The sequence below is a fragment of the Mustela erminea genome, chromosome 10 (genome assembly GCF_009829155.1).
Source record: "Mustela erminea isolate mMusErm1 chromosome 10, mMusErm1.Pri, whole genome shotgun sequence".
In the NCBI taxonomy this organism is placed as follows: domain Eukaryota; kingdom Metazoa; phylum Chordata; class Mammalia; order Carnivora; family Mustelidae; genus Mustela; species Mustela erminea.
This window is the reverse complement of record NC_045623.1, coordinates 55,613,406-55,635,086: the sequence shown is the minus strand read 5'-3', so window position 1 is coordinate 55,635,086 and position 21,681 is coordinate 55,613,406. Positions and strand designations below refer to the sequence as shown.

Genomic DNA, 21,681 nt, shown 5'->3' with positions numbered 1-21,681 from the left:
TTAGTATCCTCTCTGATGACTTGAGGATGCAGGCCTGATTCCCAGTTTAAATAAATCTAGGGGAGGTGGAGAAGGAAATGGGGCCTACCTGCCCAAGAGGTCCTCTGAAGATCAATCTCTGTTCCACAAAAAAGATTCTAAAATCTCTTTGGTAAGTTAGATCAACTGAAATCATAGGTAGTAATGTTCATTTATTCTTTTGTCATTTTTCAAAAAAACAGAATGCCATTGTGGGCTTGGCCGAGGGAAACAGACGTGAACCCTACGTAGTCATTACTCTTCTTTGGGAGCTCACACGCAAGTAGGGAGGAAGCAGATCTGTGTATGATACATAGGCTAGGATTCTGTGTCCATCACAGTGAAAGCCTGTGTTAGTGGGTGTTAGGGGGTAAAAGCCTGTGTTAGTGGGTATTGGGTGGAGCTGAAGAGCAGAAAATATGTGAAAATGTGGAATAGTACAGTGAGTTTGGGAAACTGAGCAACGTGAGTGGGTACTGGCGGGCGCATCAAGAAGATGGGAAGTCAAACTATGTGTCATACAGGATCTGTTGCAACATGCTGAAGAAGAGATTTGTTTCATAAAAGCTTGGAAAAGTCATGAAGACTTTTAAGTAGGGAATGGCATGGCCAGATTTATCCTTTAAAAGTGTAATCTTGGTGTGCCTGGGTGGCTCAGTCGGTTAAGCATCCAACTGTTGGTTTTGGCTCAGGTCAAAGAGTCCTGAGACTGAGCCCCTTGTAGGGCTCCCTGTTCAGTGGGGAGTCTGCTTCCTCCTCCCCCGCTCTCCCTATCATGAACTAACTCTCTCTCTCTCAAATAAATATGTTGGGAAAAAAAAAAAAAAAGTGTGATCTTAACAGATTAAGCTCAAGGCAAGGGAACTGGTTAGGAGGCTGTTGGAGTAATCTAGGAAAGAGACAAAGATGACATAAACTAGGTCATCTCTGGCCAGATGATGAGGAAACCAATTCAAGGAAGGTAAAAGAGGTAGAATCCTCTGGACTGGGTAACTACCAGAGCTGTTACTTTATGACCAGTATGGGAAGGTTAGGCAGGCCACTGACCATTGACTGATAAGATAGATTTCCCCCAGCTGCAAAAGTGTTTTACTTTGCTTTGATGATTAGACATGGGGGGAAGAATGATTCTCAAGTTGCTGGCTTGGTTTACTCTGTGGATTTCATATGGTTTACTCTGTGTGTGTGTGTGTGTGTGTGTGTGTGTGTGGTGTGTGTAACCACTGCGCAGCATAGTACTTTGCACCAAAGCACAATGATACACATTTTTAAGCAAACATCTAAAATATAATCTATCATATTTAGAGCACCCTCGAGGTGTTTGTTCATGTGTTATTTCATTTCATTACCATTTTGCAGATTCAGAGTCATGCAAAGACATGTACCCATTTTTTTCTGGGAGCTGGGATACAACATATTATTACCATTATACGGAACAAAGGGAATGGATAAAAGGAGGATGAATCCAGTGGTTGGAGAAACTTTAGGATTGGATCAGTTAGGAAGTTCAGCTTTGTAAAGAATGTACAAGATAGGATTCCTGGGTGGTTCAGTTGGTTCAGCAACTGCCTTTGGCTCAAGTCATGATCCTGGAGTCCCAGGATCGAGTCCCATATCGGGCTCCCAGCTCCTCAGAGGGTGTGATTCTCCCTCTGACCTTCTCCCCTCTCGTGCTCTCGCTCACTCTCACTTTCTCTTTCTCAAATAAATAAAATCTTTTAAAAAAAAGAACGCACTAGATATTTGGTAGCTTTAGCTATGATTTATTGTCTATTTCACAGCTAAATGAATGAAAGAGGGTAGATAAAAGAAACTCAATGTTTAAATCCAAATAATAAAGAGCATGTTTGATACCCTACCTTGGGTAAACATGGCTGCTTGTCAAACGTCTGTTACTCTAGCTAACTTAAACCTTTAGTTCTCTCATTTTTTTCTCATGGAAAAAGTAAGTCTCCTGCATCATTGTTTTTCCTATTTTAGGAATATGTTGTTAAGTTACAACAAGATACATCATATATAATATTACCTGATGTAATTACATGGAGTAGATGATGATGCTTTGTGGATAATAGACAAATGCTATAGAGTATTGCTTTCTCTGTTCCCTGTTCTTGGCCAGTTTGATTTTCTAGACTAAATGGCTTTGGCTCCTATTCAGTTTGGCCACATAGCCTTGAGATTGACGTTGGTATTTTCTCCTTTATTTTTACCCGCAGATTTCTCTCTCTTCCAGTTTATGTTTATTTTATCACCAGCACTGTTTGCCAACAAACACTCTAGAAGGCAGGGAGAGGTAAGAAAGTATTCTACATATTCTTTACTCTGGTGAGAGTGTTCTATGCCTAGGTCTCCTGGGTAAGTTTGAAAACAAAAACGCATTTTAAGGGTGTTTACTCACTAGATTTGTTATGACTAGTCATGGGGATTTTTAGAAATTTAAAATCTCCCCCTTTAAAAAAAGAAAAGAAAGAGGGAAAGAGAAAGAAGAAAAGGGAAGAGACAGAGCAGAGACCTTTCTTTAAAACTGTTTAATTTGATTAAGGGCTGTTTTGTTTTTTGTTTTGTTTTGTTTTGTTTTTGGATTTCAATGTGCTATTATATACTCAGGCAGGTAAGACTATTCCTAAGAAGAGATGCTTGAAAAGTCAGTAAATAATACATTGTGCTTAACAAACAAAAAAGCAGTAGGCTCTGCTTTCTTCTTTTTGGCTTTGAGTGTTGTTAAGAAGAACTATTGTTAAGAAGAAACTGGACTGGGTTTTTGTTGTTTGTTGTTTTCTAAATGACAGTAAAGCTTTGCTGTAGATACAGGTATATCTATTTTCCTGGGTATTTGGACATTTCTTGGAAACTGGTTGAAGTTATCATTTGCTTTCTATTAGTGTTTTAAAAGAGCCAGCAATATTGTTCTGGATTTTTTATACAAACTATATGTAGAGAGTGATATTTAATAATGTGACAATTAAACAGTAAAAAAAATAATGTCCATATTTAAATTAAATATTTTAGTAAGCATTCTTTTATCTAAGTTTTATTTGCATTATTAATTGTCATGAACAAGATATTCCTGGGGAAAAAGCTGAGCAGATCATCTAATTGCAGCTTTTACTGCTTTGAATGATAAAGTGCTTTTGATTTGATGCTGAGCCAAGAGGGCTTGATTGATAATATCTGTCTCAGATGTCACCCTGGGAGAAAAGAATAAAACCTCAGTAGACTTGGTGCATTGCAGCTGTCTCCGCTGCTCCAGTTTCTCTGCCCCATTGACGTCATTGGGAGGTTTCAAACCAGTCCGGAGTGTCTAGTAAACCTGCACATAAATGAAATGAAGAAACAGAAAAACACTGATTCATAACCCAGCCCTCACTCCAAAGAGGTAGCTGTTATATTTTCTCAGATAATGGGCTGTTTTTTCCTTCCCTGCACTTAAAAAAAAAAATTATTAAAATGGAATCAGCTCTCCAGAAATGTGGGAAAGCCTCTAACAAGGAATGCGAATTGCGTAAGCCTTTCTAAAATCAGATTACATCACAATGAACCACATTTGTCCAGGGTTCTCAGATAGCATAACCTGCATCCAGCTTGTCTCTAAGATCCTGGCACTCTGAAGCAGAAAATGGCCTGGGGAACAGCTCTCCCTGGGGTGTGTTGCGGGGAGGAGGGGGTGGTGGTGCAGGACTATTCTAATCACCCAGGCCAGCTCCTGGCACCATTTCCTCCTCTTCTTTCTTCACACACGGCCTTTTGTGTTGCATTTCAGATGAGGGGCATTCATAGACAAGGATATGATTACAGAGCAGAATTACAGTATTTTCCAAGGAAGTATTTCCTCATTTTTTAAAAAATGAATTTATAAAGAGAAAATACACAGGAGGAAGCAGAGGAGGAAAGCAAAACCTTCGTGATTTTTTTTTTAAAGATTGTATTTATTTATTTGACAGACAGAGATCACAAATAGGCAGAAAGGCAGGCAGAGAGAGAGAGAGAGAGAGAGAGGAGGAAGCAGGCTCCCCACCAAGCAGAAAGCCCAATGCGGGGCTCGATCCCAGGACCCTGAGATCATGACCTGAGTCGAAGGCAGAGGCTTTAACCCACTGAGCACCCAGGCGCCCCCTTCGTGATGTTTTTAAAGCTTTTTGTCAGCTTACTACATTACATGTATGATAAACTATAAACTTCAAAATAATTTATCATATGGAATTTTTTTTTTTCTAAATGCTATCACATAGCAATTTAGTGACTTTGCTGAGTATTAATGTTAAATGATGTTCAAAAGCTGATTTTCCTCATGCTGGGTGATCGGACCGCTGGCAGAAGGAGAAGAATGTTCTTCTCCCTTCTTTTTAGTCCTACCCCTTCCTCACTCTTTACCAGGTATGGCAGGAAAAGACTCACAGTAGCTTTCGTTTATTATTCAGTCAACAAGCTCCATGGTGTAAAATTTGAAACAACAACAACAACAACAAAACAAAACTGAATTTAACACTTCAAAGTTTACAAAGCATCATCACTTCAGTTTTTTTTTCCATTTCAGTCTGACCAACAACCCTGTACAGTAGATAATACAAGTATCATCATTCTATAGATGAGGAAACTGAGCTTCATTTTATACCCTCGTTTAAAAGTGATCATCATTTAAATACCATCACTTTATAGATGAGGAAACTGAGCTTCAGGCAGGCTAAGGGGAAAAATAAAAATCGTGTAAAAGGCAGAGCTCAGATTCCAACCCCAAATTTCCATCGTCTACCCATCCTCTGCTTTCTTCACCATAGGTTCAAGGAGGTGGATATTTTTTGATCCTGTGACTTACCTTTTAGAATCACTTCAACTTAGCAAATTTCTGTTTACCATTTACTACATGTGGTAGGTACTTAATAGTCAAAGCTGTGTAAGACATAGTTGTTGACCTTTGGGAACTTAGAATACTGAAGAAAAGACATGGATCTACCTGTAACTATTATAAAAAAGAATAAGAGAGTTGCATGAGACAAAGTGATGGCATCTGATTAGTACATCTTGAATGAAGTAGTATTTCACATAAATACTGAAGGACTCTTGGTGTTTCAATAGGTCATTATGGTGACTATAGCCATTGTGGGCCAAGGAACCTGCATGAACAGAGCCAAATAAGCAAGATGGTCCAAGGGGCAACAGGAATAATACAAAGGATCTTATTTTGAAACTAAAGGCTGGGGTTGCTTCTTGGCCTTTTGGCTAAGATCAGGTGAAACTGAAGGCTGGGATCTGTTGAAAGGTCAGGGCCATCGTGGAAGACTTTAAGCGCCAGAATGAGGAGTTTGTAGTAATAAAAAAGAAACATAAATGCTTTAATCTAAGGAGTGTCACTATTAAATCTGTGCCTTAGTGTAATCAGTTAAGCAGCCATGTGTAAGGTACATGGGAGAATAGAAAATCTTGTTCATAATACCAGTTAGCAGGTTCCACAGAAGTCCGGGTGGGGGGAGTTGTGAGGAAATAGGACAATGTGGGGCTATGGGAATTCATTTGTTTACATTTTTTGTTGAGCATTTCTACCTGTCAGACACTGTTCTGGGTGTGAGAATATACCAGTAGCAGATTGATAAACTCCCCACTTCATTGTTCTTTCGTTGTCTAAAGGAGGAAATGGAAAAGGGGGGCAAATTCACCAAGTACTGTGGAGCTCGAACTAATAGCATTTAGTAACAGGTCATGCTGAATGGAAGAAGAGCTGTTACTGACTTGGAAATTTCTGTGCTTGACAGAACATGCTCCAAAGACTGTTAGCTAAAAGTGCACTGCTCTGCAAAGCTAGCCTTCTTCTGGCACTGTGATAACACTTCACATGGATGCCATCTAGCTCAGATCTGATGAGGTACGGAAACATGAGTGGCATTTTTCGTGTATTTTTATTCTAACAAAGTATGGCTATTGCAGAGAGCTTAATCTGGTGCATTGTTTTCCCATTTTACTTCTCATTTTAAAGCAGAGTTAAATATGCTTATATTCATTATGTGTTTTCAAATAATCTCAGGAAAGTTATTTTGAAGCCATGTTGTTTGGAATTTACCTTGCCACATCATCTTTTTATCTTGCTGTTTCTGTGATTTCTGCTTCTATTCTAATGTGGATACATTATGAAAAATGATATTAGGTATTATGTAGGGATCTGCTGAAACTAATGTCTAGGATGACGTTTCCTCACAGGGAAGGGTTCATTCTGGGCTTGTGTATTGATAATGTTTGGGGAGCTGTGTCATCTTAAGCATTTTACAGTTTAAGCATCTAATCATTGTCCCTGAGGTTATTTTTATGTGATTTATTACTCAGAGTATAGGTGGGTTTTCCTATGTATCCATAAGTCTCAGAATTTCCTATGTGTCCCCTAATCAGCATTATAAATAAGTTACCATGTGTATTTAAAAATTAGCAGACATTAAGAATCTTGTGACACATCCAAACAAATGTTAGCCACATAATTAGATTATTACCAAGTCAATAGAAACCCTGAGGATATTGATAATGACCCCTTTAATGGTTCTGCCTTTTGTTAAGTTAAGAATGAGAATCTGTGGGAAAGCTGAAATGGAGAACTGAGAACATCACCTGGATAATTATCTTTGAAGAGTGTGTTAATAAAAATAAGATGATAATGAAGTTACCTGCTTACCTGGGTAATTACCCCCAATAAAATGCAGATTTAATGAAAAGGCTTATTCAGCAAATAGCTACTGATCTGTATGTGCCAGTGCCCTGGGTGGTGTCTAAAATGGTTCTCTCTTTCTCTTTATTGAAAACTCTTATTTTGTGATCCTTCCTGCCCAGATGAATGAGAATGAGATAGATAAGTGACTATTTTGATCAGTGACCTCTTTTTAACAATAAAATTTCAGTTAAAAAAAATGGTTTATCAAATAAAAAAAGGTTTATCATCTAATTTTAGAATTTAGACTGAGCTGAAATAATCAAATTTTCTTTTTTCCCTTAGTTTATGAAGTATTTTATCTTTTAAAATTTTTATTATTTTTATTGGCTTATAATTGACTTAAAATATTATATTTATTTTAGGTATATAACAGTGATTAACATTTTTATACATTATAAAAAATGATCGCCACAATAGGTCTATTTACTATCTGTCATCAAAGTTACTACAATATTATTGACTATATTCCCTATGCTATACATTATATCCCTGTGACTTATTTATTTTATAACTGGGAGTTTGTACTTCTTAATCCCCTTCATGTATTTTCCCTATCCCACTAACCTCCTCCCTTCTCAAAACAACTGGTTTATTCTCTGAAACCATGAATCTGTTTCTGTTTTGTTTTGTTTGATCATTTGTTTGATTTTTTAGATTCTACATATAAATGAAATCATGCACTATTTGTCTTTCTCTTTCTGATTTATTTCACTTAATCTAACAGCTTCTAGGTCCATCGACGTCACAAAAGTCAAAATTTTATTCTTTTTATGGCTGAGTAATATTCCATTTTATACCCACACATGTCCCCCCCACATCTTCTTTATCCATTCATCTATTGATGGACACTAAGGTTGTTTCTATATCCTGGCTTTTATAAATAATACTTCAATGAACATAGTGGTACATACATCTTTTTAAATTAGTGTTTTTGTGGAATTGGAAATGGAATTGCTGAATCATATAGTAGTTCTATTTTGAATTTTTTGAGGAACCTCCATATTGTTTTCCACAGTGGATACGATTTACATTCTCAACAACAGTGCATGAGGATTCCCTTTCCTCCACGTCCTCACCAAACTTGTTATTTCTCATCTTTTTGAATAAGTCATTCTGACAGATGTAAAGCGGTATCTCATTGTGATTTTGATTTGCATTTCCCTGATGATGAATAGCATTGAGCATCTTTTTATCTGTCTGTTGCCCATCTGGTTGTCTTCTTTGGAAAAATGTTTATTCAGGTTTCCTGCCTGTTTTTTATGCAGGTTGTTTATTTTTTTAAAGTTTTTTTTGTTTTATTCGTTATTGAGTTGTATGGGCATTTTCTTTATATATTTTGGATATCGACCCCTTATTGGATATATCATTTGCAAGTCTCTTTTTCCATTCAGTGGGTTGCCTTTTTGTTTTGCTGATAGTTTCCTTCATGGTACAAAAGCTTTTTAGTTCTATGTCACTTCCTTTGTATATTTTGCTTTTGTTGCCCTTGCCTGAGAAGACATATCAAAAAAATATGCTAAGACTGATATTTAAGAGCTTACTGCCTGTTTTTTTCTAGGAATTTTATGGTTTCAGGGCTGAAATTTAATTCCCTTTTTGAGTTTATTTTTGTGTATGGTGAAAGAAAGTAGTCCAGTTTCATTCTTCTGCATGTAGCCATTGAGTTTCCCCAGCACCATTTTATTGAAGGAGACTGTCTTTAAGTCTCCATCTTATGTTCTTGCTTTCCTTATCATAGATTGATTGACCATTACACATATGAATTTATTTGGGGCTCTCATTGTGTTCCATTGATCTCCATGTCCATCTTATGCCCATTCCATGCTGTTTTAATTACTAGCTTGCAGTGTAGTTTAAATCAGGGAGCTTAAGCTCTGTTCTTTCTTAAAATGCTTTGGCTATGCAGGGTCTTTTGCCTTCCATACAAATTTTAGGATTATTCTATTTATGTGAAAATGCCATTGGTATTTTGATAGAGGTTGCATTCAGTGAATAGATTGCTTTGGGTAGTATGGGCATTTTAATAATATTAATTCTTCCAATCCATGAGCACTTTATATCTTCTCATTTAATTGTGTATTCTTCAATTTCTTTCATAAATGTCTTACAGTTTTCTGAGTACAGGTCTTTCATCTTCTTGGTTAAATTTATTCCTGGGTATACTAAACTTTTTCATGTGATGGTCAGTGAGATTGCTTTCTTAATTTATTTTTCTAATATTTCATTATTGGTAGACAGAAATGCAAGAGATTTCTGTATATTAATTTTGTATCCTGCAACTTTACTGAATTTGTTAGTCTAATAGTCTTTTGGTGAAGTCTTTAGGGTTTCCTATATATAGTATTATGTCATCTGCAAATAGTGACAGTTTTACTCCTTCCTTTCTAATTTGGGTGCCTTTTACTTCTTTCTTGCCTAATTGCTGTGTCTAGTACTTCCAGTACTATGTTGAATTAAAGGTAGTGAGAGTGGGCATCCTTGTTTTGTTCCTGATCCTAGAGGAAAAGCTTTCATCTTTTTACCATTGAGTATAATGTTAGTTATGGCTTTATCATATATGGCTTTTATTATATTGACGTATGTTTCCTTCATACCGTTTTTGTTGAGAGTTTTATCAGTGGATGTTGAATTTTGTCAAATGCTTTTTCTGCTTCTATTGAGATCATCATGTGATTTTTATCCTTCATTTTGTTAATGTGGCATATCACATTGATTTGTAGATGTTAAAACATCCCTGCATCCCTGGAATGAATTAGAATTGGTTATGGTGCATAATACTATTAATATATTGTTGAATTTATTTTTTTGAGGATTTTTGCATCCATGTTCATCAAGGATATTGGCATGTAATTTTCTTTCTTTCTTTTTTGTTTCATAGTGTCTTTATCTAGTTTTGGGATCAGAATAATGCTGGCCTCACAAAATGAGTTTGGAAATCATTCCTTGCTCCTCCAATTTTTTTGGAATAATTTGAGAAGGATAAATATTAACTATTTTTAAATGTTTGGTAGAATTCACCTGTGAAGCCATCTGGACCTGGACTTCTATTTGTTGAGATATTCGTATGTTTGTTTGTTTTTGTTTTTTATTAATTCAGTTTCATTATTAGTAATCAGTCTGTTCCAATTTTCTGTGTCTTCCTTAGTCAATCCTGAAAGATCATGTTTTAGGAATTTATCCTTTTATTTTTTTTTTTAGTTCTCAGTTATCTAATTTTGTAGCATATAATTGCTCATACTATTCTACAATCCTTTTGTATTTCTGCGGTATCAGTTGTAATTTCTCCTCTTTCATTGTTAATTTTATTTATTTGGTCTCTCTTTTTCTTAGTCTAGTTAAAGATTTTGTCAATTTTGTTTAGATTTTTAAAGAAACAGGTTTTAGTTTCATCAATCGTTTTTTTGTTTTGTTTTTATTTCATTTATATCCTCTCTAGTGTCTATTTTTTCCTTCCTTTTACTAACTTTGGGCTTTGTTCTTCTTTCCTAGTTCCTTTAACTGTAAAGTTAGATTGTGTATTTACATTTCTCTTGTTTCTTGAGGTAGACCATTATAGCTATGAGCTTCCCTCTTAGAATTGCTTTTGCTGCATTGCAAAGATTTTAGTTTATTGTCTTTGCATTTTCATTTGTCTCAAGGTATTTTTTTATTTCCTCTTTGATTTTTTTATTGACTCATTAGTTGTTTAGTTACATGCTGTTTAGTCTTCATGTGTTTGTGTTTTTTATATATTTTTTTGGATTGATTTCTAATTTCATACCATATGGTCAGAAAGATGCTTGAAATAATTTTCAATTTTCTTAAATGTATTGAGACTTGTTTTGTGACCTAATACATGATCTATCCTGAAGAATGTTCTATGTGTATTTGAAAAGACTGTTTCTTCTGCTGCCTTGGAATTCAGTGTTTTGTATATCTATTAAATCCTTCTGATCTGGTGTGTGAGTTAAGGCCAATATTTCCTTATTGATTTCCTGTCTGGATGATTGACCCATTAGTGTAAGTGGGGTATTAAAGTCCCCTACTAGTGTTATATAACTGTCTATTTTTTCCCTTTGTTTCTGTTAATATTTGTTTTATATATTAGGTGCTCCTATGCTGGATGTGTAGATGTTTACAAATGTTATTTGTGACATTTGTTGGATTAGCCCCTTTATTATTATGTAATGGCTTTCTTTGTCTTTTGTTAGAATCTTTGTTTTAAAGTCTATTTTGTCTGATTTAAGTATTGCCACCCCAGTTTCTATTCGTTTCCACTTTTATGGTATATCTTTTTTCAATCCTTTCACTTTCAGTCTGTGAGTATATTTAGGTTTAAGGTGAGTCTCTTATAGGCAGCATATAGAAAGGTCTTGGTTTTTGTTTGTTTGTTTGTTTGGTTGGTTTTTTTGTGTTGTTTTTTAATCCATTCAGCCTCCCTATGTCCTTTGACTAGAGCATTTATCTGTTTACATTTAGAAGTAATTTTTTATAGGAATGTACTTATTACTATCTGTTTCATTCTTTTCTGGCTGTTTTCATAGTTCCTCTCTGCTTTTTTCTTCTTTTGTTTTGCTCTTCCCCTGTGATTGTTTTCTTCCTTGTATTTAGATTCCTTTCTCTTCTTCTTTTGTGTATTTAAGTTTTTACTTTGTTATTGTCAGGTTCCTATATAACCCTTTATAGATATATAATAGCTTCCTTAACTTGATAGCAGCTTAATTTTGAACACATTCCAAAGCTTTATTTTTAATCCACCACACATATTTTATATTTCCAGTGACACATTTTACATCTTTTTATTTTATGTACCCCTTAACTAATTATAGTATTTTAAATTAATTTTACTCCTTTTGTCTTTTACTCTTTATGCTTACTTTGTAAGTGGTTAATCCACTACTTATATTATTTTTTTTTACCTTTTCTGGTGAGATTTTCACATGTATGTTTTCTTATTATTAATTTGTACCTCTTCTTTTTAGCTTGGAGACATCCCTTTAATATTTCTTTTAATGATGGTTTAGTGATGACAAATTCATTTAGCTTTTATTTATTTGGAAAATTCTTAATCTGTCTTTCAATGCTGTATGTTAACCTCGCTAGGTAGAGAATTCTTGGTTGGCAGTTTTTCCCTTTAACATATTGTATATGTCATGCCACTTCCTTCTGGTCTATCTGCCAAAAAATCTGATAGCCTCATAGGGTACACATAATATGCTTACATATTATGTATGTAACACATACATACTTATACATAATATGCTATTCTTCTCATTCTACTTTTAGGATTATTTCTGTATCCATAACATTTACCATTTTAATTATAATTATTATAATGTGTCTAGGTGTGTTTCTCTCTGAATTCATCTTATTGGAACTCTCTGCCCTTCCTGGGCTTGGATACCTGTTTCCTTTTCCAGATTAGTGAAGTTGTCAACCATTAATTTTTTCAAATAATTTTTTCTGGCCCTTTTTCTCTCTCTCATCTTTCTGGGACTCCTATAATGAAAAGGTTATTCCACTGACATTGTCTCAGACAGAGGTCACTTAAGGTGTCCTCACTGCTTAATTCTTTTTTTATTTTGCTGTTAATGTCTGGGTGTTTCCCATTGCTTTGTCTTCCAGCTCATTTATTTATACTTCTGTTTCATCCATTCTGTTGTTGAACTCCTCTAACTTATTTTTCACTTCAATTATAACTTCTGTTTGGTACTTTCTTTCTTATATTTCCTGTCTCTTTGTTGAAATTCTTGCTGTGTTCATCCATTCTTTTCCCAAGATTGGTGAGTATCTTTATGACCAGTACTTATAACTCTTATCAGAGTTAGCTCCATTTCATTAAGGCTTTTTTCCTGGGGATTTGCCTTGGTTTAGAACATATTCCCGTGTCTTCTCATTTTGCCTGTCTCTCTGTGTTTGTCTATTGTAATAGGCAGAACAACTACCTCCCTCAGTCTTGGAAGAATGGTCTTGTGTAGGAACTGTTTTGTGTGACCCAGAAGCACAATCTCACCTGACTACCAGAGCCAGGCACTCTATGGGCATCCCTTATGTGGGTTGATGTGGCTGCAGGGTGTGATAGGACTAAGCCTGCTGCTGGAGAGGTGGAGCTTGGGACACTCCTCTGGCTGGTGGCAGTTTGGCCACTGCAAAGGCAGAGCAGTGTTCAAGCTGCTTGTCCCTCCAAGTTGCATCTTTGTCTCTGAGTGCTGTGGGTCGGGTTCAAGGAACTTGTGTGGCCCATTGCAGTTCAATCTTTGCATATGTTGGGCAAGGCTCAGGGCACTCATCTGGCCCAGTTGTAGCTTGGGTATTGTGTGGGGTTGCTGGGGTATGGGGCACATGCCTAGCCTAGTCTGGGTGAGGGTGGTCAGTAGGCAGTGTAGGCAGAGCAAACTTTGGTGTTAGCAGGATAGAGGGAGGGCATGAAAATATCATCCATCAGTTTCATCACCAGTAAGTTAGAATGAGATTGCAAAGATGGTGTCTACAAGCACTTCTATTGTCAGATAAAGTCCCTGCAGGTTCCTGTCTGTCTGATAGCTGCTTTAAAATTAGTGTGTCCCTCACTTAAGGTCTAAATGCTTTCAGGCTCTTCCTTCTGTATTGGATCTCAGGTGAGTGGGTTTGCCCATGACGATTTAACAAGTAATGTCTTCTTTCCTTGTAGTTCGATGATTGTTCTTCTCTTTAATTACATTGATTTTCAAAATGAGACTATTTGGTTGGCACATCTTTCCAGTGCCAACCCCAGGGTTGCCTGATGTGGAGCACAATGCCTTCACTCCTGGAGGGAGAGGTTCCATATTTGGGAGATTTCTCCCAATTGTGGAATCATTGCATTTGAGGTGGGATTCAAAGCAAGGCTACATTCTCTGCCTCTCCTGTCCCTTCTCAACTCATTTCTTTGTCTTTTGTTGTACTATTTGCATAGTTCTTGACTCCTTTTAGAGGAAAATCGTTCATATTAACTGTAAATTATGTATTCATGGAAGAAGGTGAGCTGATAGTCTTCCTACAGTGCTTTTTTAAACCCCCTTCCATTTACCTGATCAAAGTCTTCCTACAATGCTGTCTTAAACCCCCTTCCATTTACCTTATCAGATTTTCTTCTTTTTTTTTTTTTAAGATTTTATTTATTTATTTGACACAGAGAGAGAGATTACAAGTAGGCAGAGAGGTAAGTGGAGAGACAGGGGAAGCAGTTTCCCCACTGAGCAGATAGCCTGACGCAGGGCTCAATACGAGAGCCCTGAGATCAGGAACTGAGCTGAAGGCAGAGGCTTAATCCACTGAGCCACTCAGGAGCTCCTGATCAGATTTTCTGATAAGCATTTCCAAATTCCACTCACGAGCCCTCCCCATTCTCCTCCATCCTCTCACTATACTGTCTTTACTGCTTTCTGTATCATGTCATATTATATTTATTTGTTCATATGTTTCTTTCAGCCCTGGACCACAAAACCCTTGAAGCCATGATTCTTTCTTTCATCTTTGTACCCCCAACACTTAGTAGAGCCTCTGGGTATGTATTAGGTCCTCAGGAAATGCAGAAAGTGTCACTTCAACTGAATTTTCTTTTGACAATGTAAATATGGCTTTGGAGGGAAAGTAGTATTTTCCTAAGAAAGAGCTTTTTTTATCCTTTATGCCTAATAGAAATGCTTTATCCCCATCACTGGTAAGGATAACTTTATGGGAGTAATAAAAATAATAATAATAATAAGAAGAAGAAGAAGAAGAAGTATATAGAAGCAGCACTTATAGTTTACTGAGCATTTATGTATGCCAGTCCTGTGTTAAGTATTAAACATAAAGTCATATCTCAGTCAATCTAGTAAATAATATTACCTTCACTTTGCAGATGGGGAATTAAAAAGGTTAAGTAACTTTCCCAAAGTCACCTAGATATTAAAGAGTTGGTAAAATCAAGTTAACTCATTTGTGTGCCTCCAACACCTATTTTTTACGGTTATGGGAAATTGGCGATTAGTATATAGCATTAGTATATAACCCATTAGAGAAGATATGCATTTGTGTATGTTAGTAGAATGTGGTAGCCACATAGTAGTGGAATGACTCTTATACATGCCTGTCAGTGGAGGAAGATGGTTTGATTTCATTATAGTGTGGAGAGAAGAGTCAGATGTTTCCACAAAAAAGGGAACTTCAGGTTGTTTTTCCAGTCTTTTAAGCATTTGGATATATTTTGAAAATTATTTTTTTAATTGTTTTTTAGGGTTGTTTTTTTTTTTGACATGAAAGATTGTTTTATAGAACTGTCACTACTGTATAGGGATCCAAAACACTTGAATTTTGTTCTCAATTTTGTATTTTACTAATTTGTATGATCCTGCATAATTCCTTAAATATCATAAACCTATTTCTTGGTTGTCAAGTAAATAAGCTAGATGGAATGATATCTGAGGTTCAGCATTATTCTTCTCCTTCTGCTATGTTTGATTTGCTTCTGAGCAACCTCTGAAATCTCAAATCAACTTAATCTGGTGAGAGAAAGCTTTTGGGGGTACTTGTAGAGGGATATTATCATCTCAGAGCTTTATAGTGATAATTTTACTGGGTTCTACATGGTTTGGGATTAAAATGAAAGTTAAAAAGTGAGAAGGGTAACAGTTCTTGAAATGTTAACAATGTCCTACATTTGGCCTTTTAACCTTTAGGAACATTGATCAAGTCACCTTTAAATTGATTCTAGCTGATATTTGGAGAGAAACCGTAAATTAACTTTGTTATTTCTAAATGATTATACGAAACTGTTAGCAAAGTAAAAAGGAAACTTTAGGTACTATGAATTTTAGCATCAAGCTGGCTTTCACCATGGCAAGATAATTTTGGTGGCTGAGATCTTCAGAGTGATAGAGTCTTTGAACTGAAAGGAACCCTGGGAAGTTACCTAGTCCACCTTTCTGCCTGGAGCCATATCTCGTTTGAACTATAGAGATTAGAAATTTGCTGTTGTTGTTGTTTTTTAAGGGAGATTCCACAGTTTCCTGTGGTATCTTATGCTAGTAACTCACAATCTTACCTGTCAGCAAATCATTTTTCATAGCTACCGTCAAACCCCTTGGGCTGCAGTTTGAATTTATTTTCTTCTATCCTCAGAGGTAAAAAACAGCTGGCATAATAACTCCTCTTGTACATGAAGATTCTTATCAAGATGTTACTCAGCTCACATCCTAAAGCCAAATTCTTTAAGTCTTTCTTTGTAATTTCTTTTTGCCCAACCCTTTAATCACCTTCCTTTTGCACACCTGAACTTTCCTCAAGTTTTCATCTTCTCAGCTCGTGATTCCCAGGGTAATAAATATAGCATACATACTTAGTTAGCTATTGTACCCAGTGAATTGCATGAACATGACAACTTAGACTCTGTTTCTCTTTAAGCAAACATATGGTGAAAACTTTTCTTTTTAACAATATGAATGGGAAGCATTTTGTTAGCCACATGAGTGACTATAAGAGGGCACATTGTTTCAAAAATCCTGAATTTACAAAAGTCAGTAACTAAAAACTAATAAATTAAGGGAGATGATTTAAAGAAAAAAAAAAACTGGTTACTTGCCTCTAAATTTCTACTCTAACTCTGAGCAGAAGCTTGATGTAGTAAGACTAGAATAAGTTTTTATATCGGAACAATTTCAGCGGCAGTCCTGGCTGTAACTGGACTCAGTGGGCAACTATCTTCTTTATGAGATTTACTTACCTACTATGTTACATAGGGATGATAATAATAAAAATGACAAATTGCTTGAAGATAAGAAAGAACCATTCTTATTTATTTTGGGACCTTCAGAGCCTAGCCCAACTCATAACATAGATTACACTCACTTAATGTTTGAATTTTACGGTTGCTTGTAAGAATTGAATGAGAGTATATATCTGAAAATGTTTAGTCAATGATTGAATTCTATATAACTGTGAGTCATTACTATTAATTTGTAAAGAGTCAATATTAATACTGGATTAAAAAAAATTAAACTGAATTTTGATTTGCACTCATCTTCCCAGGAACATTTCTGTTACCCATTTGTTGAATATCTTGTAAAAAAAAATTTTTTTTTATGAAAGTTTTAGGTTCCTAAAATGAATAATCAGTGGTATAAAACTTAATGCTTGGAGCTTAATTCCTTGTTTTTTCTGATGAGCAAGCTGAGAATGACAAATTAACTTAAATGTGACTAAGGTGACCTTTCAGAGACCATCAAAAGTCACCCTGGCACCAGGAGAGCAGCGCTACTCTGGAAAATTTATATTTTTCCAAGACTTCCATGACCTTGTGTACATTTCCCTATGTGGGAGAGAAAACTAGTGATATCTTTGACTGACAAAAGCACACAGAGGTTCAAATAACATTGCTTTATTTATTAACAACATGACTAAAAGGAGTCTTTTTAAGTACTTGACCTTCTTCCTTGGGGAACATTGCCAAAGGGCCAGAGGACTAATATAGGGAATATTTTTATGTCAAGGATATAAAAAGGAGTGTCTGTAAGTAATATGTTGATCTTTCTAAAGAACAGTTTTCCCTGTCTTTGTAATTGATTTACAAATATTTGGTTCAAGGAACATGAGCTTTGGAATCAAAGTGATTCAGAGATCTTAGGTCTGTCATACAAGTAGATCCTTTGGAGAGTTACTCAGCCCCTTTATCCTTAGTTTTCTTTTCTGTAAAACGGGAATATGTTACATAGCTCCTAAGACTCCTGGAACTATTGGGCCCTTGGTAATTTTATTACCTCCTCCACTTTCAGTTCTCCTTTGCCCATCTCATTAGTAAGAAATGGCTAATAATATGATTTACAAAATTAGTGTGTGCAATGGTCTTAAGAGACCCCTGCAAGAAGTGGCTGAAACTCTGATAAAATTTTGTTGAATTTCTTTCCAAGAGTGATATTGATCACTTGATAGTGACACAAAGCTATAAACCTCTGAGAATGTATTTCTTTTTGGGGAACTATGTTTTAAAAAACTGTATCTTTAAAAATTGAAAATTGATGACAGTTTGCTAAAGCCAAATAACATGAGAAAAAATCTGGACTAAGAATCAGGAGTCCTAGGTTTGGAGCTAGCTCTTTTACAAATTAGATAACCTCAGGCAAGTTACTTTTCTTTTCTGCGCCTTAACTGCTTCATCTTTAAAATGAGGGAATATCCAAAGCCTTCCTGTATTTACAGTCTACAACACTGAGATTCAGACAGTGCTGTTCCCTCAAAGAGATACTACCTGGAATCCTGAAGAATTGAGGCCCCTGTCTTGTTTTGCCATCAAAACTTCAGCCTTGGGGGCACCTGGTTGGCTCAATGGGTTAAAGCCTCTGCCTTCAGCTCAGGTCATGATCCTAGGGTCCTGGGATCCAGGGCCGCATAGGACTCTCTGCTTATTGGGGAGCCTGCTTCCCTTCCTCTTTCAATGCCTGCCTTTCTGCCAACTTGTGATCTCTGTCTGTCAAATAAATAAATAAAATCTTTAAAAAAAAAAAAAAAAAAACTTCAGCCTTGAAGGACTTCTGCACGGTGATATAGACCTCAGGCCAGCATATCTCTGTAGGGAAAATATCAACTGCCTCATTATGCACACAAGAAGATTCTAGAGGCACTTTGCCCCCTCACATTCCTAAAAGATGAAGATCATGCTGTCCTGATTGGTGAGAACATTTGTCACCTAAATGGAAAAGTGAAAAGAATAGCAATAACAAAAGAACACTATGCAGATGTTCAAGATAAAGAAAACAACAAAATGGGAATAAAAACCATAGAAATCTGAAATCATACAAGTGATTTATTTTGCTAAATCAGATTTCAGAGATTGGCATCTGGATCTGTTTGTGGAACTGCTGTTTCTGTTGAATTTACCAAATGGGAATATCACTCTTAGTAATCTAATTATCATGGAGCTGGCAAGTTTAGATATTTGTGATTCTTCCACTTATGGCCCAAATTAGATCTCTTTATTTGGAATAAAAAATATATTTGAAGAACTTGTATTTTTATTTTTTTCTCCATATTTTCTGCACTTAGAAGGGACTGTGTCTATTTGTATGCTTGGCCTAGAGCCAATCTTGGCCATAACAGATGATAAATCAACTCACTTCTCCAAACTAAAAAACAAAATAACTTTTAGATGTTAATATCTTATAGCTAGCAGCAGTCTTTCCAGTTATTAGAGTAAAAATATCACCCAGAAACACACATCATATGTATTGTTTTATTAAGTAGAATATTCAGGAATGGCATTTCACACAGAACTAAATTGAGATAGTCTAGGGATATGCCATTGAAACAACAAGAAAGAGCCTCCTTTACTATTTTCCTATGTGCTGTTAGGGGAGAATATGAAACCCAAAGAGCATTGGTTTCTTCAGAATCCCCTGTCTGGGACTTGAATCCATATTTTGTATAAATTCATTTTTTCTCTCAACAGATCAAAATAAAAAATAATCTAATTTAAAATGTAAGGCAAAAGCAAACAAGAAATATATGATAAAACTTAGAGTCCCTAACAACCTGGGATTTATTCTCAGGGCATTTGAAGTGCGTTAGTACATAATGTAAGACAGAAAAGGAAGACCCTACGGCTGTATATTTCTGTTCAAAATTTACTGCTGTTTCAGTGCAATAGGAAGAAACAGATTTCTGTTGAGTTGGCAAGTTAGTGTGCTTGAATGGAATAAAGAGAGCAAGCCAAAGAAATCATACTGCTTTTAGTACTTTCTTTGCAAAGAGCTTTTTTGGACCAAGTTCACGACCGCTACAAGTAAGTACTCAGTTGCAAGAAGAATGTAAGTGGAGATCAAGTAGGCTGAAGCTTTGTATTAATACACTAGTAATGTTACTAATGTTAATTTGGATCTGGAGACTTAGGAGCAAACCAAGTGACTAACATTCTCCAGTGAGCCCCATGTCCCCTTCCTATCAAGTCCTGGATGTGGAGGTCATTTATGAAGCCTGATTTAAAAATGCACTCTCCTGAATGATTGCAAAATAGTTGGTGTTCTTTGTTGGCATTAAAGCATCTTTGTCTTTACATGCATTCATCATGAACACAGCTATTTTTGAAATATGGCTTTTCTGGTTATAAAGGGAGTTTATGCCCAATATGGGAAATGTATAAAAATAACAAAAAGTATTTTTAAAAAAATACTTAACAAAAAGTATTTTTTTAAAAATCTCTTTATATTTGGGAAAACATTCAGAAACCACAGTCAAGCTAGATAAAGCCAAAAGGCACGTGTATTAGAGATAATGAGATAGCTTGGAGAAACTGAGAGGAATGCAGGTGTTTTCAAAGTTTCAAAGACCATTAGGACTTAATGTGGCCTCTCTCTGCACTCCTGCTGTGTTTTTAGCAGTCTTTGGTAATCCAGTCTTTTTTTAGCCCTCTTAACAGAAAGCATGGGCACAAAGCTCCCAAATTTTAGAATTTATGCCTTAATTATACAGAGAGCTTACTTATCAACTCTCTCTCCATTCCATACCTAGAAATGGAGTCTCTTTAGAAAGAGACTCACAGACTCAACTTCCGTAGCCCATCCTTGGCCCAATCGTGTATGGCCCAGATGGGATGAGGGAGTATGAGGACAGAACATGGTTGCTTCTACTGCACCTAAATAGACCAGGGCATGGGGGCAGATTTCCTTAAAAAAAAAAAAAAAAGATTCTGAGCAAACATTGCAGTAAATCTCCCTTTTAAACTACAATTCCTCCACCTAGAGATAATTACTGATAACATTTTGGTAGATTTTCTTCTGGCTTCCCCTTAAGCTTATGTACTGTTTTAATGTTATTAAGATCTTTCTGTTAGATTTTTAATCTTAGTTTTTCCAATTAATATTTCATCATTAGTACTCATTCATGGTTTGTTTTTATCAATAGTAACCACAAAATAACAGCCATAGTAGATAGCGTGTATCTACTGCTATATTATTGTTAAGATCTTTATATAATCTTACTCTCACTGTGAAATAATATTTATTAACGTGTTTACAATGTGCCACTGGTTATAATATACTTTCATAGATATTCCATTTGATCATCACAGCTGTTGTGAAACATGGTATCATTATTAATTTTCCTATTTTACATATAAAAAGGAACAGAAAATCATACACCTATTAAGTGGTCCTTTGTCTCAGATCTCAAATCATATTCCCTTGTGTCCATGCCCTACTGCCTTTGCTGGTATTTCTCTGCACAGATAGACTGATTCTGTTGAGTTGTTCTTCAAGGTGGTCCTTTACACAATAGTATCTGTCCTCCTGGTGGGTGTCTCTAGACACTTAAGTGATTATAGGGGTAAAGGGAAAAGATGAGGAAGAGAATGGAAGCAGCATGCCAGGCGTCAGGAGTTTGTAAACTCATCCAGGAACACCGGTGAGGTTGGGAGCAGTTGTATGGCTTCCAAATAGTTAGGCATAATTGTTTTTCCCCCAGAACCTCTGCTACTCCTCACTATGGCTCACACTGTCAGGCATCCTCACACATGGGTATTTTCTGTCAGGAGCCTCATTTTGTTTCTCCTTCCAACACAGTTTCCTTCAGGGAAATTTGTAATATGCACTGTAGGAATGAAATCCAGGTATGGGGTGGGTTCCACTGATCTCTCAGAGGACTTCTATTTCTGTTGGCCTGAATGGCCAACATCAGGAAGCATCTTGGTCTGGAGCACAAACAAAACCTCTAGTGGATGAGGCAGCCCAGCCCCACCCTCCAGCGTCTCCTTCCAGGTATAGCTGGTAATGAAAGAAATGGAGGCGTTCTGGTAACCCTGGAAAGGAAGATGGAGGAAGCAGCAAGAAGTAGAAGATAAGCATTCTAGGTATACCAAGGATTCTATAATCCCTTCCTCTTAACAAAAATCCTTTAGGTTGGGGTAATAATAAATGATACCATGAGATGTAGATCACCCGTTATAATGACCTTCACTCATGTGGCCAGGATCTGGCTTATTGTTAGGAATACACTTGTTAGGATTCTGT

The 21,681-nt window shown here is 36.1% G+C and overlaps 1 protein-coding gene across 4 annotated transcripts in view; it reads left to right on the top strand.

The window, feature by feature from the left end:
• The window catches only part of PDE4B (phosphodiesterase 4B), a 447,018-nt gene that overhangs the window by 262,838 nt on the left and 162,499 nt on the right, over positions 1–21,681 (top strand). Inside the window, exon 1 of one of the 4 annotated variants that reach the window (XM_032302837.1) lies at positions 5,835–5,875. The exons of the other annotated variants lie outside the window; for them this stretch is intronic. Coding sequence (XP_032158728.1) covers positions 5,850–5,875 — 26 coding nt within the window. The 5' untranslated portion in view covers positions 5,835–5,849. Of the gene's footprint in view, positions 1–5,834; positions 5,876–21,681 lie in introns of those variants that run through there. 4 annotated transcript variants of the gene reach the window in all.